Genomic DNA, 20628 nt, shown 5'->3' on the forward strand with positions numbered 1-20628 from the left:
TTTTTCAAATATAAATAATTTTTATAAAGGAGGAAGCATTCACTACACAGTATTTGCCTGATTACTAGTAATGTGTAAAGTTACACAATGACATAACTACATATTTTACAATGGCGCCCTCTAGTGCTTTAATAGATTATTGACGTCCTAAAATGTTCAAGCTTTGAATGCTGGCTTTTTAAAAGACTCTGTTGACTCTTTTAAAAAAAGATCTGAAGACTTGTTTATTTAAGAAGGCTTTTGGTTGATGGGTTTTAACTAGTGTCACTTTGATTTTACATATGTATTGTATATATTTTTATATTGTTTATATAAGATTTTGCTTTTACCTTTCTCGTGTACAGCACTTTGTGATTTTATCTGTGAAAAGCGCTTTAGAAATAAACTTTACTTACTTACTTACTTTTGTCATAACAATAAAAAAGCTTTTATGAGGGTTTATGAAATATATATTTTTTTTAATTGTCTTTGGGTTTATTTTGAGATAGCTATACCTCTGTTATTTTGTCAGTATCTGCCAAGGTGCTCTAAGGTATCTGCAGCAACAAATACATTTATTGCACATTTTACATTTTGTGCTCGTCTCGTAGCCTCGTGCTATCCCATCTACGGGAGAAAAAAACACACCAGTTCCCATTCAGCACCCCGCCTTTTTATTACCGCCTCTGGGATCACGTTATCCAAGCACTCGCCCCTCACTTCCTCATATTTGTACGAACATCGACCACAGCGTGAATTTCTAAATGCCTCCGCCCGCCTTCTTTCCATTGATTGAAAGGCTCTAAACCAATCACTTCGGTCAATCCATACACGTCATCTTACATCGCTTTGATTGACACGTCCCTCATCCAATCGGCATCACGTGGTTATGGCTTCCTAGACGAGACTCACTTTGTTTATACCTTGGTGCGGAGCGCAGTCGCTGTGTCTAGTGTTCATACATAACATTATTTTATAAATTTAAACGTGTTAAAAGACAGCCTTGAATACATATCTTATTGTCCGGGAGTTTCTCGCTGATGGGGCTGAGTTGTATGGCTGAATGAGGCGATCGCCCATGGTGCCGTAGAAGGATGAACTCCATCGCCGGTCGGGATCTCAGCGTGTTCGCTAGTGCTGTCAGCAGCAACCCCGGAGCCTCATCCTCCAGAGTGCTGCATGTGGAGCTCACGTCACAGCAGGTACACCTGCAGCAGCCACATTTTGTCTTTAATTATCCACATTTTAGCGTTTATGGTGGGTGAATGCATAGCGGATCTGCTTGTGCATGTGTCACATGTCTCACCGGATGATCATAACATTGGGCCTCCACGTCCAGCCAGGGTCCTCCGGTCAGTTTTTATGGATGCAGAGCGGTCTGAAATAGAAAATACATGGACAACAAACTAAGTAGTGTTCACTTTATTAAATATACTATAACGGTTTCACAAGGTAGTAATGTACGTAGCTGGCTGTCTTGTCACCAATGGGTCTCCAAACTCTGTGCACAAATACAAAATAGCCCAACCAGCACTCTAGAGTTTATTATTGATGCTGAAAAGGCTGGTGATGTCTTATAGGATGACCTAGGCTTCAGAATTATGATGGCAATAACCATATGTAATGTCAATCTTTCATATTGGCACACATTGTTTGGGCTGTTTATAAATAAACACCCTTGTTATTAATGTCCCTGTTTGTGCAAGGATGAAGATGCAGTTTATTGTCTATTGGATTGCCATCAGAGAGTAGCTGTGATTTTAAGTTTGCAATGTCACAATGTCACAATGTCGCAATGTCGCAATACACACAGAATGTCACACATAGCCTGAATCTATCTGAGAGTTTGGAGTCTAGACCTCAGTTATATGGAATGATAGCCATGACCTGCAGCAAGCATCCATTTAATCACATCACTGCTGCTTCCTGGGAAAAGTGTTTTGGGGATCACAGGCTGATGACTTGGCATTCTGTGCAAGCTTCATTACTTACTGCATATAGGGTTCAGAACAGTTTCTTGCACAACAAATCAACTTGTTTCATTTTGTTAATGTATTATGATTTCATGCACTGACACTCTAGGTTGGCTTTTGGTTTTATTGACAGTTCACATTCAGATTCAGAAAAATCCTCAATTCACTGAAATATGAAACTAAATTTGAAGTCCCTATCACATGATAGGGGCTTGTCAGAGCTTGTCACACTTGTCTATTTTACTAGAAATGGCTCTAATGACACCATATGTTTGGCAGTTTCAACAGTTGCTTGTGTCAGTCAATCTTACTACTTGAGGCAAAGTCCTTAAGGGCCTGTGTTATTACAACATATTATAAAGTACAGTTTGGGTTTGTCATACACCTTAACACCATTCATTTTCTCTTTCAGCTTTGCTTTTAAAAGTATTTATTGTCATCAGGATGAGTTTAATTGTGCTTTATCTTATGTTTCAGTTTCATTTAGCTGTTTGAAAAATACGCAATTGATTGTTTACTGAGGGTGTTAAAGGGCTATTTAACCTGTAAATGAATATTCTGTCCTTGTTTAATCACCCTAATGTTGTTCTGAACCCATATGACCATATGCTCTCTTCCATTGAACACAAAAGATGAAAGCCTCAGTCACTTTCTCTTTCATCAAAATAAGGTTACAGGTGGCGTATTGCATGAAAGTAGCATTCTGGTTTACATGCAGTATATAACAGTGTACTCTTTACTCCCATATACATGCGGCATGGTCAGTAAACCGCTTTCTCCACAGCAACGTAGTTTCCTTGTTACGCTTGTGTAAATAACAAACATGGTATCTGCGGAAAACGTTACCATTTTTACTCCCCATTGCTTTGCTTAATTTTTTAGATATTCAAGAGCTGTTTGTTTTCGTAACTTTCTATGATGACCTGCAGTGGAATTGCACTTCAATTGTGGGGTTTACCTCTTACCTAAAACTCTGGGATTCCCCAATGTACAAGTGCATATGTATGGTGGGAATAATGCAATGAATTTGAATGGTGACTAAAACTAATATCCTGCTTAACATTTTCTTTTGTGTTCCATGGAAGAAAGTCATGCAGGTGTGGAGCAACATGAGATAGGGCTGTACGATTAATCTAAATAAAATCGAAATCGTGATATGATCCGTAGTATTATCAAACCTCAAGGGTTGTGATTTAATTAAATGGTAATACTTTATAATAAGGTTCCATTCGTTAACATTAGTTAATGCATTGGGTATGATGAACAAACAGTTAACAAAACTGTATATTGTTTACAGTACTTATTAATCTTTGTTAATGTTAGTTAAAATACAATTGTTCATTGTTAGTTCATGTTAGTTCATAGTGCATTAACTAATATAAAAAAAAAAACACAATGTTTGATTTTAAAAATGTAGTAGCATATGTTGAAATTTTCATTAACTAAGATTAATAAATACTATGAAAGTATTGTTCATTGTTAGTTCATGTTAACTAATGTTAAGTAATATGTCAAATATGCTTGGCCGCTAAAAGTTACTGTCCAAACCTAAAGTAACCTCATCACACCTGTTTTTTGTGGACAGAAGTGTGGATGAGAGCATTTCTCTGAAGTAAATTGCCATAATATTATACAATAATATATTTTTATAATGTTTCTTAATAATATCTTATTATTGGGTTCCAAAAAATATTAATGAATAGAGGGCTGAGAAATTATCACAAATGGACAAAAACGGGTACAGTGAAGGTGATCTGTGTATGTTTCCCCCTCTATGTTTTACTGTATTTTTTACTTGGTCAAGTTCTTTTTAAGAGGACTCAAGTATAAATAATCACAATTAGATTTTTTCGTTGAAATCGTTCAGCCCTAGCATTGGGTGAGTAAGTAACGGAATTTTCAGTTTTGGTAAATTTCTCTAGTTAAGTAGCCTGTTAACCTACCAAATTGTACTCCAAAACTTTTCATTTTAGAGTCTGAGACTAATTGGCCCAGGATGACCCTTAGTATTCTGTAGTTTGAAATGAAACATAAATGGGGGGAAAATGTTGCATGAACAACATGTGGTTTTGTTTCAGTGGCTTGTAATCCTATGGGGCATCCCATGATTTAGCTTTAGTATTTAGTGCCTCCAGAGCTACACTGGAAATTCTTTGAGGCTGGTTATGATAAAGCTGGTCAGGTGAAAACTCTCAGACTGAAAGTTTATTCTTATTGAAATGGCTGCAGCCCTATGCCTTAAATTGGGCACTCGTTTATGGCAACACTGGCATTTCTGTTTGTCTCATGTCCTATAGTGACGAAACCACATTTTACACTTGTTGATTGTGTTCAGTTGTTTTTATGACTTGCAAAACTAAAGATAACAGTGTAAATGTTGTCAGGGCTAGTAAAATCTTAAAGGGATAGTTCACCCAAAAATTTAAATTCTCTCAGCATTTACTCACTTTCATGCCATCCCAGATGTCTAAGACTTTCTTTCTTCTGCTGAACACAAACAATGATTTTTAGGAGAATATCTCGGCTCTGTTGGTCCTTTCAATGCAAGTGAATGTGACCAGACATTTGAAGCTCCAAAAATCACATGAAGGCCTTATAAAAGTAATCCATATATGTAATCCATAAGTGGTTAAATCCATTTCTTCAGAAGCGATATGATAGGTGTGGGTGAGAAACAGATTCATATTTAAGTCCTCCTTTCCATAAATCTTCACTTTCAATTTCTTTCACATTTAGAAAGTGAAAGCAAAAGTGGAGATGTATGGTAAGAAAGGACTTGATCTGTTTCTTACTCACACCTATCATATCGCTTCTGAAGATATAGATTAAACCACTTATGGATTACGTTTATGGATTACTTTTATATGGCCTTTATGTGATTTTTGGAGCTTCAAATGTCTGGTCACATTCACTTGCATTGAAAGGTTGCTGAATGCTGAAATGTTCTTTTAAAAATATTTGTTTGTGTTCTTTAGAAGAAAGAAAGTCATACACCGCTGGTATGGCATGAGGGTGAGTAAATTATGAGAGAATTTAAATTTTTGGGTGAACTATCTCTTTAACTAATCTGAAAAATCCTTAGTGTTGTGTCATCAGTAATCCTATTTTATTGACTTTCTTTATTGCCTTTCATCTCTTTTAACCTGCAAAAACTCTAATGGAAAACGTTTTCATGCCTACCAACTCTTTTTTTTCCACCTTTCCACCTTCAAAGCAATGGACTTGTGCCTAATTTGCTTCGGTGATGTCATGTTTGAGTGAGGGTAGAGGACTTATAATGATGTTTTGTTTCTGTGTGTGTTGGTCTGTCCCTGTTTTGAAATGCCAGTGAATTGTGATGGAAAATGTACAGCGGCAAAAATCAAGCTTCAAAAAGCATCACAAAAGTAATCCATTCGACTCATACACTATATTCCATGTATTTTGAAGACATACGATAGCTTTGTGTGAGGAACATACTGAAATTTAAGTCGTTATTCACTGAAAGTCTTTTCATGAAAACCCTGCTTGACTGCCGATGTCAACATTTACTTTCATTTTAATGAAACGAGGAGCTTGGATATTCTGCTACAAATAACTCCTTTTGTGTTCCATGAATAAAATCATAATGGCAGAATAGAAACATTTGGGCAAACTGTCTTAATGTTTGTGTTTGATTGCTTTAAAGTCTATACCTAATGCTAAACCATTCAGCAAGTAAAGGCCTGTTATCATATAAAGCTTTGCAAAGGGAGGAAAGCATTATAGAAACTGAAAAAACAGGGAAACTGATCTTATTGGGTGTCTTTCAGATGCTAATATCATCTTTCATGTGTTCACTTTTCTCTGTCCATCTCGCTTTTCTCTCTCTCAACCATCTTCCTGTCTTTTCCCCACAGAGGCGTTTACGTCACTTGCGGAGCATAGCGGCCCGTAACATTGTGAACAAGAATGGCTCTCCTCTGCTGGACACTTACTTCACCCTTCACCTCTGCCACGAGGATCGGATATCACGAGGTGCCCAATGCCTGCTTAACTGGCTGAAACTCTCTTATTGTTTGGACCAAAGCAGCATTTATCTAATTTAGTTGTAAAAACTGCCTTTGTGTAATTACTGAATTATATAAATAATGATTGTTTGCAAAAATGTTTCACAAACACTTCCCTCTCTGCCAATGGTTGGACAAAGGGATAGTCCTGCCCCAAACTCAAGTCATTGGTTGAGCCAATGTTACTATGTCAGGCTGCTCAAACAAACAGAGCAATGTTTTTAAAGTGTCACAGTGTTTACACTTTTTGGCAAAATCAACCTAAGGTTGGCAGGTTTTCTCGGAACTGGTTTAAAAATATATTTTAGCATCACAGAAATTACACACAGCAGCTTTAATCTCAATTGATAATTTTAAATCTACATTTCTTTGAAACCTTTTCAAAATTATTTGCTTGTTTTTTATTTTCGAACCTCAAATGGGGTGATCCAAGAACCTACATCATTGTGCCGTTTAGCAAGACACTTAACCTCTGTATCTGCAATCTGTTTACTGTAAGTTGCTTTGGAAATTTCTTTTGGATGACTACTTGCTTGCTTGCTTCTTCTTTTCCAGATTTTTATAAGAGTGAAGTCATCCGAGACTCATTGGTGAGTGCTTTTTTGTTTTCATGGCTGTTGGGTCACAATATGACAAATAATGCTTATAATTCATAAGATGTCAAATGAAAGACAAAGTCATAGTCGCACAGTGTATCATGGCCTACTTAATCATGACATAGCTTAACATATTACAGCATAGCATCAAAAATAGTCCTACAAACCTCAGCTTATGTTTAGGAAAATTAAAACCGTTTGATCACAGCACAAATGTCTTTTACTGTGAAGTCTCTCCAGTGCCTTTTTGATGAGCCTTTCGGCTTAAAAGTTACCATAGTTTTTTGCCCAAATACTGTAGTTACTACAGTTATTGTTACTACTATGTAACTATAATGAGATTAAATGGGATATTTTTCAAAAAGTGAATGCTTTCAGAACCTGTCTGACATTATATTTTGTATTCTTGATGTCAGTTGTGGCTAATAGGTTGCCAGTTTTATTGTGGTAACAGTAACTGTAGTATGGTATTATGAAATAACTATTGCTGCCATGATGATTTTCATATTTGTTTTTACTGTCTGTATGCCTTAGTTTATTGGACAATTGTTAGGTAGCAATTAAATTGTAAGGCAGCCATCAACAGGTCTCTCGTGATTATCATTGTTAATCTTAATTTGAGTTTCGTCATTGTATATAAAGGAAAATGCCTCCTTCAAAGGTGTGGCAGTGCATTTAAAAATACCCATAATAAAACAGATAATTGCAATTCGCAATTCTTATTGGATAAACCACGTTCAAAGCTGTTGTAAAGTGCTGATAAACCCACACCTGTGACCGCACATTCTGTGTTAATGTGCCAAGTTGGAATGTAGCAACCATAAAAAGCCGTTTTGTGTATGATGTGTGCTACTTTCTTTCTTCTGCAGAACACAAAGATTTTTAGAAGAATTTTTCAGCTCTGTAGGTCCATACAATGCAAGTGAATGGTGACCAATATTTTAAAGCTCACAAAAGCAAATAAAGGCTGCATAAACAATCCATATGTCTCCAGTGGTTTAATCCACGTATTCTGAAGCAATCCTATCGAGTTTGGGTGAACAGACCAAAATATAAAAATGTTTTCCCTATAAACCTTGAAATCTGCAGTCTCCTTGGCCATCATGATTTCAAACTTCCTAGTGCTATCTAGTGGTCTCATTTTGTTCTGTTGACTCTGTTCTCATCCAAAAGCGATTGGATTGCTTCAGAAGACCACTGGAGTATTATAGATAACATTTATGCTGCCATTATTTGCTTTTTTCAGCTTCAAAGTTTTGTTAACCAATCACTTGTGTTGTATGGACCTACAGAGCTGAAATATTCTTCTAAAAATCTTTGTTTATGCTCTGCAGAAGAAAGAAAGTCACACACATCTGGGATGGCATGGGGTGTGTAAACAATGAGAGAATTTACATTTTTAGTTGAACTATCCCTTTATCTATTTACTGAACATTGGTGTTTTATCACACTGCATTTTTCTTGTTTTAATAGCAATAAGCTACCAGCGGCTGTTCATTACAGTGATTTTACCACGATTAAGGTGGTAAAATCACTGTCTGGCCTAGTTATACACTTACCTGTGGTAAAATCTACCTTTCAGGGCTTATTGCTTTATTTTTTACCTTACAACTGAGCTCCACAATTGATATCTCTCACTTACTACAGAATTAAAAAGGTTGCACATTTTTTCAAAAACCAAACGCATCACGACTTTATCCTAAACATATGGCAGATCTGACCTCTCATCTACACACACAAAGGCATTGATTCCAGAACCACTGCCTCATTTACTCATATGAAACAGATTTGATAAATTGGCTTTTTGGGTTTTCACACTTCACCTTTCAGTTCTTTGAAACAATTCATTTATTTTAATATGTCTAGAGGGACTGAGGTAGAGCCATGGAATGGACGTGGCGCCCCGTTACTAAATATCTGAATGCAGTTTAATGACCATGTGGTCAATTTGTCCTGGCCTGTTATTGTTCTAAAAAAAACATTGAGTCATACCAACTGCTAATGTGTGAAGGGAAGATTGACACAAGCACAAAAAACCAAATGATCATCAGTAGTGTGATTTGTACAGACACAATTAAACTTCAGTTGTCGCATGTTACTCTGAATGTAATAGATGTTTTGCTGATGATGGTGATTGAAAATAAGCCATGATAGCTGGATCTATTAGTGCGCTTTCACATGAAAACACACCCTGAAGTCAAGCTAATAGCACGAGCGCTGTTCTGTTTATTCATCTGCTTTTCTGGGTGTGCTTTCTATTTACAGAGTAGGCAGAGCCCAGCTTATATATAATGGTTATCATTATATTTATAAGCAAATAATGTTTAATTATGTTTAATTACATGTAATATCAAGGCTGGTGTTTTTAAATTGATGAAAAAATAATGACAGAAATTTCATTTCTGGGTGAACTGTCACTTAAAGAATAAAAAGTAATTTGCATGAACTAAAAGTTACTTGATACCATTTTGTCCACCACAGTCAAAACCTTCTTGCTACTTGTTGTTTTCTCATTTCCTGTCTCACTGACCTCCTCCCCTTCTATACCTCCATCCCTCTGACCTTCTTTGTAATAGTCGTGCTATCATCTTTATTTCAGTCTCTCTAAGCAACTCCTGACCGTCACATTGATGGGTGTGTTGTGTTCATTTCTGCTGAGTTAGTCACCGTGATGGGAATTTTGTCAGATCTCCATCTTACCCTCTTTAGACTCCAGACTTCTTGCCTGCACAGTTTTGCAAATCCATTTCTGCTGTCAGTTTTTGAAAGCTTTGCTTAGTTTTGCTGCATCATTGAATCTTACTATGCTAACAGGCCATACTTATGTATTATTAATAAAGCCCTAAACTGATGTTATTTATTGAACTTATACATTGGGTTCCAAATTGTCTGAAACAACTAGTAATTTTTTGCACTTTTCTAATTTAATATAACATTCATTGCAAATGATATTGTCAATATAACTATTTCAGTGAACAGTTAAACTAAATTAACATGAACTTCAAAGCTTCTAAGTACTTGGGACTTTGCGTTAATGATAGCAAGCGCTTGAGCTGGCATGGTATCCACAAGTTTGTGCAAAACCTATTCCAGCATGATTTGAGAACGTTCCAAAAAGCATCTTGTGTGCTTCAATGGAACAAGAACAACTTCTTTTTGTTAACTTTGTTTATATCCAGGTTGATATCCCAAGAAATTCCATATTTTACCCCCTCTTTTTTTTGTGTGTTGTGTGTTGGTCATTTCAGATATCTTTAAAGGAGATTGGGTCAGCAGGACTAAGGTAACTACAAAGTACTCTCTGTGATTATTATTCTGTTTGTGTGTGTTTTTTAGAATCCTACATGGCGGAGTTTAGATTTTGCCATGTTGCCGGACCTCTTGGACACATCTGTGTCGTGTTTTGTGGTAAGAATATGGGGAGGAAGGGAAGAAGAGTACCAACTGCTTATTGAGTGGAAGGTTAACCTGGATGGGCTCAGATACACAGGACAACAGGTGAGAAGTCAAACCTATATACACTCTCTCTTTTTCTCTCAGTTCAGTTCAATGCAATATCAATTCAGTTCAATTCAATGAGATTTATTAAAATGTGATGTGTTTTTTTTTTATATACAACTTGTCTATTTTTTTATTTGTAAGTGCACACTGAAATTGAAACTAGAGGTAGATCGATATATGGGTTTTACAAAATATATAGTTGCTTTTTGGAACTATTGGTTGTTATCTGCAAAAATGTTTTTTTTTTTTTTGTATTCCTTTTGTGTTCCTCTTTGGCCAGCAGTTTGAACGAGTTGGTTTTTCAGTAAAACAGCGGCCTTTAGAGGTGAAATAATGATAATGATAAAAACCACTGACACTTTGTGGATATTTGCTGTATCTAAATCTTTCATCATTTACAATATTTATCCATATTTATATCCTCACTTCAATGCATATTTTGCTATTTTAATTAGATAATCAAGTGTTCTAAATTAAAGCAATTGCATACGAAGAAAAATGCGACTTCACAGATTTTGCACTTATGGAAAGAAATTGGTACTTGTATTCACCAAAGTGACATTCAACTGATCACAATGTATAGTCAGGACTTTAATAATGTGAAAATCTACTTCAAAGAGGTCTCATCAAAAAATCCTCCATGTGCAGCAATGACAGCTTTGCAGATCCTTGGCATTCTAGTTGGCAGTTTGTCCAGATACTCAGATGACATTTCACCCGACGCTTCCTGCAGCACTTGCCATAGATGTGTCTGTCTTGTTGGGCACTGCTCACACACTTTATAGTCTAGCTGATCTCACAAAAGCTCAATGATCCTGACCCGCATTTGAATGATTTTATGCACTTCACTGCTGCCATTGGCTAAATAGATAATCGTATGGATGGTTGTTGGTGCCAGACGGGCTGGTTTGAACTGACCAAGTCTACGGTAACTCAGATAACCGCTCTCTACTATTGTGCTGAGAAGATTAGCATCTCAGAATGCAAGCATGGGTAAGCGCCCCCCAACTGTAGTGCATAGTGATTGGATATTTACTTGCGGGGAGGTGTTTCCTCATCTAAGCGCGTAGACGGGCACACACAAACAGAGAAAATTCGGAGAGAAATTATTCAACGTAAAACCAAATACACAATACACAAGCGCGTATTGAACTGTGGATGTCGTACCGAACGGTTCAATATTCTATTGAGAATTGTGGCATCCCTAGTGGGGACAAAAGTTAAACAGGAGTTAACAAGTGCATGCTTTCGCTTCAAGTGTTCGTTCATGGCGGTTGTACTGCTGTGATAAGCCATTTCCAATGTGCATAGCTTACACCCACATCGTTGGGTCTCTGGTTAAAATACTCCCACGGTGACCTTGGTCGAGTTATTTTAGCTGCAGCTTGTTCTTCGGGAATCCATGGTTTAACACGGTGCTGCCATTTTAATTATGCCATTGCGACGCACCGGCGCATGTTATGCAAATCGACGTATTTCTGTAATCGATTACGTCGATGAATCGTCCCAGCCCTACTACACAATATTAGGCAGGTGGTTTTTAATGTTGTGGCTGATTGGTGTATATATATATATATATATATATATATATATATATATATATATATATATAAAACCATTTATCTGGTGAGTATATTAGTTATAAGAAGCTTAATTTGGTTAATACTTCTTATAGAGCAATATAGTCAAGTCTCCGTAATTTCTAAATCCAGTTAGTCCCCAGTGTGTGTCAGGCTTGTTTATACTACAGCGTCATGCTTCAAATCTTATGAACTATCTATCAGTGTGCACTGGTTATTATGGGGAATTTGGTTGGACAATAAACTGGTCTGTGTCCGACATAGTAAGGAAGGCAAAAGACACAAACTTTAACATCAAGGGCAGAATAGATGCTAAATCTAATAAAAAAAAAAATAATTTTAATAATAGTAGTAGTAGCTGTCATAGTAACTTGTTACATAGTACAACTTCACTATTATTGTTCTGTGTTGCTTATTCATGCTCAAAAAGTCCTGATTTAGCACACATTTAATTTAACAGCCCTCTGCCTACCATGCCTTACTTATTATCAACTAATAAACATAGTTCATGTATCTAAGCAGACAGACTGTGATTTGTCAGTAAAAACATTTTTTTTTGTGGTGCCTTTTGATTTTTTTATATTTACAGTTGGAGAGAAGGCACACATCAAACAATTCCAGACATCACTTGCCCTCTCTCCTCGCTTTTTTTTTTTCCTCTTTCACCAGTAAACATTGTTGAAATCAGTGTAAATTCTGAGACAAATCCACATTCAAAAACTTGTTTCTCTCTGTTTTTCCTCTCAGATTCGCTCCAGAAACCCAAATGAGATCATCTTTGGACTGAATGATGGCTACTATGCAGCTGAGTTTGATCAGAAGGTATTGTTCAAACTCTTGGAATAGCCTCCAAATAAATTCTTGGCCATCTTCAGGCCTTGTTATCCATCAGAGCTTGAATTCACTTGTATCTCTTGGGTTTTTTTCAACTGAAGATTTCTCCCCATGTTAAGAAGACTGTCTTTGGGAAGCTGATGGGTTATTTTCTCCACAGGAGAGTTCTGAAAGGAAGAAGAACAATTTGCTTCAGGTGGACCAGAGCTCAGTTAGGAACTCCTACAGTGTTTTCTCCCTGCTTAGGTGAGACTTACTCTTTTTAAAGGTGACATATAATAGAAAATATATATATATTTTTTTCTAGCTGTTTTGTTATACAAGAGTTCCAATTATTATGTAATCATACTTGAATGTTCATAACGGAAAACTTCCCGACCAGTCCACCCAGACCAATTATATAATTTTTATGACATCACACAAATAAGCACTAGGGATGGGACAATATGATCTCATGATTCAGTTCGATATACGATAGGTTCATGATTCAACATAATCTTGATTCAATATAATAACACTTAAATGACAATGTATGACAGATAATTGGTTATTTTATAATGAAGTTTTGCAAAATGCACATTATAAAATCTCATAAAAATAATGTTCTTTAAAACACAATATAAATATGAGTTTCACATATACCATTCTCTATAAGAAAAGATCATTAACAAATAAACCTTAATAAATGGTGGGTTACATTCTGACTGATCAGGTGCAGAACAAGCAATAGAACTGAACAGAACCAGTCCTGAAACAAATATGTGAAAGTGTATATGTATGTTTTAATAATTTGTTTGTAATCATTATTATAATCACATTTTAACTTTTTAAAAATAAATAAAATCTACATTCCATCAATTAATATTATATCATGAAGTTGTATTATAATGATATGAGCAATCAATGTTTGAAATAATTTGTGCAGTTTACAAATACAAACATTTAGATTCATTTATATTACAAGCACTAAAAAGGTTACTGTCACTTTAAGAGTTCAACGAGCATCTCACTACACCGGTTTATTAAGGAGAGAGAAGTTTTTTTTTCTATTTGTATTTAAAATGTATATTTCTTTTTTACTTTTTCATTTGAATGTAAAGAACAGGGAGGATATTAAAGACACAATATTAAATGAAAGTGGAGTGCGGGATCTCATCTTTGATGGACATGCGTTACACGGAAGAAATTGTCTGTTTTAATTTCAAGAGTTTTTCAACAAAAGGTGGTTTTCCAGGTATTCCAGTACTTACATTTTTAAAAGCTAGATAGAGAGATTATGATGTTTGATGGATCATTTAGTTTATGAACACATTGAAAGAAAACAATGTTGCAGATTTGTTCCTTGATATGGTTCGTAATTTATCAAAATTCAATATATTGTCCCATTCCTAATAAGCCCACACATATGAACAAACATATATTAACAATTTTAAAAATTATTTTCCCAAAAATGACATTTCTTTCATCGTTTACTCAGAATGATAATTTTTGAATGAACAATCCCTGGACAAAAAGACTACAAAAGTATAGAATCTAGCCACTTTAAATAATTTAGGATTATAGCATCTCTTTTTATTAATAACACTTCTGAAATGTTTAGACTACATTTGCTGTCTCTTGTGAAAAGAATCTGGAATTTTGTTTTTACAGGAATTTCATCTATTCTGAATGTTTGTTTCTAATTTGAAAGTCATTATCTCCCTCCCTGCATTCCAGAATTTTATTATACTCCCATTTGTGACCCTGAAGCAATTCCCTCTTCAGAGTCCAGAAATGTTCCCTTTCTTGTCCGCTAGATAGCGCTCAGTGTCTTTTCCAAATTAGGCCCCTGCTGCAGGGTGGCGGCTCATCATTTATCCTAAGATGACTGATATTTTTTGCAGGCTTGGATAACTGTAATCCTTGGATAAAAGACATGACAGATGAGGAGAGGAGGAAATCAAGAAGGAAAAATTATTCCACCTGGTCATAGTTGGCAGGCTCCTCTATCTCGGGAAATAGGTTCCATTGGGCCTGTTCAGTGTTGGTGGAACATTCTGCCGTAGCTTCTCTGCTCCGCTAGGTGGCAGCAGTGCTCTATTTAAAACAGCCTTGTGGAGAATACCTTGAAGTTCTATTCCTAATATAACACAACCTGAGAGAGAAGGAGGCCCTTTGGGGACTGTGTTGCCTAACTATGACACACTTCCTATAGTCAGATTTAGCCATGTGTGTTCTCACAATATAACATCATGAAATTGTACCCATAAAGGAACAGTCTTTGATCCCGCAGATGTTGTTAACTGTTAAGAAACACAAGTTGTAAACACTCCATTGCATACTCTCAAAAGTATCTCCTTTGCCAAAACCCATGTGTACCTAAACTTCATTCCCTTTTTTAGAGGGAGAGATCTACAGTACCAGTCAAAAGTTAGGACACACTAATGCGTAGTTCATGATTGCTATTTTTCACATTTTACAATAGCAGTTAAGGAAGTATGCACACAATGAAGGGGTGTGAAGGTGACAAAAATGTAACGCAATTCAAAACAAACCTATCTTATACTTTAGCTTCTTTAATGTTGACACTCTTTATCTAGATTATAGCTCTGCACGTTCTGGGCATTTTGTCAGCCAACTTCATGACACATCCACCTGGGATGCTTTTAAAACAGTATTGAAGGAGTTCTCATGTGTGCTGGGAACTTGTCTTCTTTTCCTTTACTATCCAATCCAATTGATCAATTTCAGTTAGTTTTGTATTATGGTGTTTGTTCAACTTTGCACAATTTCATGTCCCAGGAGTTGATTTTTGCTGAATTTTAATGACCATTATTTATTAATTTTACTTTTATATCCTTATAATACTGTTATAATATTAAACTATTAAAATCAATTATAAAAAATTATTACATGTTTAAAATTATGGTAATCCAAATGAAATAACATAAACCATTTGAATAATTATTGTGGGAACATGATGTCTAATATTCATTTTTTAATTAAGACTGTCCCTTGTTAACCAAGTTGACAAAAGAAAACAAAGAAAATAAAGGTAATTATCACTTGTAAACAGAAATATTTTGTTGGGCGTCATTTTCAGTCGAGCTGTAGTTTTGTAAAAATATAATAATTTTATTTAATAGATTTATTGTTGCTCAACTGGTAGTGCAAGGCTGAGCAATGCTAAGATCACAGGTTCAATTCCCAGGGAACACACAAAACTGACACAGTGTATACCTTGAATGCACTTTGGATAAAAGCCTCTGCCAAATGCATAAATGTAAATTGTGTGTATTTAGGATACATAAAATGTTAGTTATGAAATTAGCCAAAGCGGTAGTACATTTTATTCCAAAAATGTATACAAAAAAAATTACAAATTTTTTCCATCACAGAATTCTTTTAAACACTTTTCAGATTTTAAGCTGTGCTGTTCATGACACTGTAATGGGAATTTTCATGACTTTCAGAATAAAAGAAAAAAGTGATATAGATCTCCTATAATGCATGTACATACACTGCTGGACATTGTTAGCAGACAAATAATAATAAAAAAGAATTATTATAAAACTATTTGAGCCTGTGAAAATGTTTTAGCAATTCTTTCTTTTATTTCTTGAAGTCCACAATGCTTAAAGTGCCAGATATTGAAGAAACACCCATATGTAATAGCTTTGTAAAGCATTGTTTATATTAGTTTACAAAATGCATTTGAAGCATTTAAGCATAAGCCTTTAGATCAAAAGTTTTTTAAGATAATGAGAAACATGTATTTAACTGGTGGTGTGTATATCATAAATCTGAGAGTAATATCCATTGGAGGGCTGAGACTTTTCTGATTGTCTTAGACTGTGTAGTTTGTTCATATATTTCCTCTGGAATCTAGGGCAGCCCCTCAGCATGATACTATAGTAGGGTGATATAGAGGGAGCTGAGGGTGCTGCTTTCTTCATGTGATGGTGTTTGTGAGTCTCCTTGTAGTCTTGATTAGAAGTCTGTGGAATATCTTGGCTTCTGTCTGAGGTGGGACCACAATTTGGCCGAGATGGGGAAATCTCACGCATAGGTCAAATATTTGTGTACACACACTGACAGACAGAAATGTGCATGGGATGTTTTACTCTCCAGCTTTCTTTGTACATCTCTGTCAGTTCTTTTGGAGGATGACTGCATTCAAAGAGAATGCTGTGATTGACTGATTCGGTGAAACTCATTTAATAAAGGGACAATCATTTTCCCAAAGCAATTGTAGTCGGGGAGAGTTTGGGAAATCTGTTTGAAAACATATTTTTTCCTATATGTATCCAGCTTTCAATGCAGATTGTTTGGAAAACTTAGAAGTCAATGTTCATTTTGTTTGTGTGCAAGACAGGAAGAAATCCAGAGTGAATGAAAGCATGTGTGTGCACGTGTGTATGTGTGTAGCCCCTGATTAACTCTTTGGGAAAAACTTTCTTGTCATGTTCCGGGTTGAATGAATGGATGATGGCGGTTGTTATCAGCTTCAAGGAAATTATTCTTTTTTTGATTGACAGTGCCATGTTTTCAGTGATTAACTGACAGCCTTGCTCAAACTGACAAGCTTTTAGTGGGAAAAACACAAAGAGGAAAAGAGGGAGAGCGTGAAATGAAAGTAGAAAATGAATCATTAATCAAAAAAGAAATGTTTCCTTTCCATGGACGATTTATGCTACTACATGGTGGGCAGCCTGTCCATCATAGTATAACAGGGTGCTCGTGGGAAACAAGTGGCGATTCAGTGATCGACATTAGTTCAAGTTGCAAAAAAAGCCGTTGTAATGAGTGCTTGCCTTTGCTTTTGTTTTTGCTTTTTATGATTATTAGTCTGAATCATAGGCTGAAGTGTAAGCGGTTTGTGGAGAGCAGTTTTGTGTGTTTGGTTTAAAAGGTAGCCACAAAAATAAGGTTAGCGCTTGCTTTAAAGGGTTACATCACACAAAAGTTACATTTATGTAATCATTTAGTCATCCTCATGTTGTTCCAAACCTATTTGACTTTCTTTCGTCCATGGGATGCAAAGCGAGAGGCTTAGCAGAATGTTCAGGCTGCTGTCTTCCATACAATGAAAGTGGAGGCAGACGAGACTGTCAAGCTCCATAAAGGCAATCAATAAAAAAAATGGCACAAAAGTCATCTTTATGACTTTTGTGCTAAATTCCATCTTTTTAAGCCATGCCAAAGCTTTATGTGACATTCTTCTATAAAAAACTAATTTTGTTTTCTACAGAAGAAAGTAAGTCACACACTTTTCAAGATATGTAGGTGAGTAAATAACTTTAATGCTGCCTGCAGCTTTTCTGCTCATTGGGTGTTCTTTCATTATTACCTCAAAACTTTGTTTTTTTGCTTCTCTACATCCTCATACAGGAAATTATCTCAGTCAGGCTTAAGCAAGTTAAAGGAAATTCCTGCTTGAAGTTGAATACAACTTTTATCTCCCTTTTCTCCTCACAGCTGGTTCACCCAGGGAATAATCAACACTCTGAGCACTCAAAAGCGTTTTTGAGTGAGGAATTGTCATAGTTGTCTATTTGTCTTATGTAATATAACTAAATGTAGTGTATTACATCCACTATGTTCTTGATACGTTTCCATTCATTGTGTCTTAATTAAATCGGACTTGTGAAATTTTAGCGCCACTAGCCTAGTGTCACTAAACAGAAATCGAAAAATAACGATTGTTTTCAGGATTACCTAACACTACACTCATCTTCCATTAGCCCTGCCCCAAACTCACACCACTGGTTAGCCTATGTTGCCGGGTTGGGCTGGTTGAAATTCTCACCAAATGAGCAATGTTTTGATAGCACTCAGTCAATCTACATATGGCTTCCTAATAGTTATCTTTGCATGTTAAGATGGGATAGGAGAAAATATTTTAAACAAATTAATCTCAAAATATTTCTTTTTCAAATACCTTCCTCATTTTTATATTTGCCTTTTGATTTCACCCGCTCTCCGGTCAATAAAGTAGCATGTCAAAGAACAAGGGCAGCGTTGTTCAGCAAAGTGACCCTGTAGGTGCCGTGGCGATAAGCCCTTTCTGCTTTTAGCACCTTTTAGCAGGTCGGCGGATCGTACGCTTCCCTGCCGGAAGGCATGGTTCTGGACCGGATTATCGGGTACAGTTTTAACAGCTGGGTACGCGCAAGCCCTCAAAATCCTAAAGTAACGACCCCGAGAACCGCAAACCCCTGCCATGCTTTACAGAAAAACAAACTCGCCTTAATCTTCTCATTGGCCATCAGAAAACTGATGCTGGTGTTTGGACTGGTTATAATAGTGTCGAGAAGGTCTGAGGGGACATTGAAACCCTGCTTATAGAGAAGCTTTAATAAAGAGATGAAGTGAATCAGCATCTCTTCGTCACCTTTTCCATGACTGGTACTAATAAAGAGTCCAAAGAGTGCTAATTCAGAGTAGATTTAACCACTGGTTGAAATACAGATTTGCCTGCCACAACTTAAACTTTTAGTCTAAAGGAGTAGTTCACCCATAAATGAAAATTCTATCACCATTCACTCACACTCATTTCGTTCTAAACCCATATGACATACTTATAAAGAAACATTTGAATGAATTTCCTGTTTCGTCTATTCAATTCATATGCAGCTGATAATGACTCATTTCAAATTCTAAAAAGTTTCCAAAAGTATTGTAAAAGTAGTCAATGCGGCTTGTGCATCATGTTCCAATTCCTCTGAAGGCAAATTATAACTTTTTGTGAGAAACAAACCGAAAGCAATTTTTCTGTGAAAATCTTGTTTCGCATTCATGAGCACATGAGAGAAGTTCGTTCGCACTGGCTCGCAGTGGAATTTACATTTACATTTATGCATTTGGCAGACGCTTTTATCCAAAGCGACTTACAGAGCACTTATTACAGGGACAATCCCCCCGGAGCAACCTGGAGTTAAGTGTCTTGCTCAAGGACACAATGGTGGTGGCTGTGGGGATCGAACCAGCGACCTTCTGCTTAACAGTTTAGTGCTTTAGACCACTACACCACCACCACCACTCCACAATTTGCATTGTGTTTAGTGTTAAACAATGTGAGTTCTCGTGTGAACATCAGGAATTCAAAATATTTTATATAGGACTTTTGATTTAATGCAAAAATGTAATATTTTTAATGACATGAAAAATAAAGCTTAAATAAATTTACGCAATTAATCATGGTCTCGACCTATACGTAAATTCTATAAAAAGGAATTTTCCTACTATCAAAACAATTCAAGCTTGATGTACCAACTTGATGCAGTACGGGGCATTCTGCGCTCCAGCTGAACCGGCAACACTCCTCGTCAAACCAGTGACCAGGCAACTTAGCCTTCCACAGATGGGGCGCTCTTGTGCTCAAAGACAGCTTGACTGAGCACAACAGAATGCAGGGTTCTCGAGAATTTCTTTTTTTTTTTTCAAAGTTTTAAACTATGTTTAACTTTTCATTTCATCCTAAAAACATCGCAGAGGTCTAGAGATGCTGAAAACTAGTGGGAAACGACCCAACCAAAGTGAAATATTTCAAAAGCATCCATCTGACGCTTGATTAGATAGACTAAGGCTACGTCCACATTGATCTGGATAATATTGCAAATGCCGTTTTCCTTTTATTAATGCTCTTCGTCCAAACTATCGTTTTCAAGTGTTTTCCAAAAGTTGCTCATCCACTCTAAAATGAATGAAAACACTTAAATCCCCTTAATGCACTTGCAAAACATCGCTGTTCCATTCTGAAACGGAATTGTCCTCATGTTCCGTGGCCAGACAGCAATTCCGATTAAACATCCCATCGCCTTTGAAGGAATAGAGTGTGAAGGTTGTACAAAGTAAAATGTATGTTTATCAATGTGAATATCAGGCACTACAACGGCGCTACAACATGGGCCGCCATCTTAATTGAGTTGAATGGATCACATGACTGCTTCACATGACAACAAATATGTTATCGTTTTCAGATATCTCCGTTTTCACTGTTCAGACTACAACGCAAAGATGGCTTTTTCAAATTTATCCACTTGGGATAGTGTTTCCGAAAAGCTCTGTTTTCGCTATCAAAAATGATGTTTGAGTGTGGACAAAAGGCCAGAACGTAGAGAAAAAGATCTTAATGAAAACACATTAGTTTGGACTG

The 20628-nt window shown here is 36.2% G+C and overlaps 2 protein-coding genes across 3 annotated transcripts in view; one reads left to right on the forward strand and one right to left on the reverse strand.

The window, feature by feature from the left end:
• LOC127636477 (zinc finger and BTB domain-containing protein 21-like) overlaps window positions 1–20628 on the reverse strand; it is a 203291-nt gene that overhangs the window by 76527 nt on the left and 106136 nt on the right. The gene's annotated exons all lie outside the window — the stretch shown is intronic.
• Window positions 901–20628, forward strand: part of LOC127636478 (UV radiation resistance-associated gene protein-like) — a 137903-nt gene continuing 118175 nt past the window's right edge. Inside the window, exons 1-6 of one of the 2 annotated variants that reach the window (XM_052116951.1) lie at window positions 901–1181; window positions 5831–5948; window positions 6536–6570; window positions 9913–10074; window positions 12405–12479; window positions 12652–12737. In XM_052116951.1, coding sequence (XP_051972911.1) covers window positions 1074–1181; window positions 5831–5948; window positions 6536–6570; window positions 9913–10074; window positions 12405–12479; window positions 12652–12737 — 584 coding nt within the window. In that variant the 5' untranslated portion in view covers window positions 901–1073. The remainder of the gene's footprint in view (window positions 1182–5830; window positions 5949–6535; window positions 6571–9912; window positions 10075–12404; window positions 12480–12651; window positions 12738–20628) is intronic. The other variant, XM_052116952.1, reaches the window with a different exon arrangement.

This window comes from Xyrauchen texanus, chromosome 44, assembly GCF_025860055.1.
Source record: "Xyrauchen texanus isolate HMW12.3.18 chromosome 44, RBS_HiC_50CHRs, whole genome shotgun sequence".
Taxonomy (NCBI): domain Eukaryota; kingdom Metazoa; phylum Chordata; class Actinopteri; order Cypriniformes; family Catostomidae; genus Xyrauchen; species Xyrauchen texanus.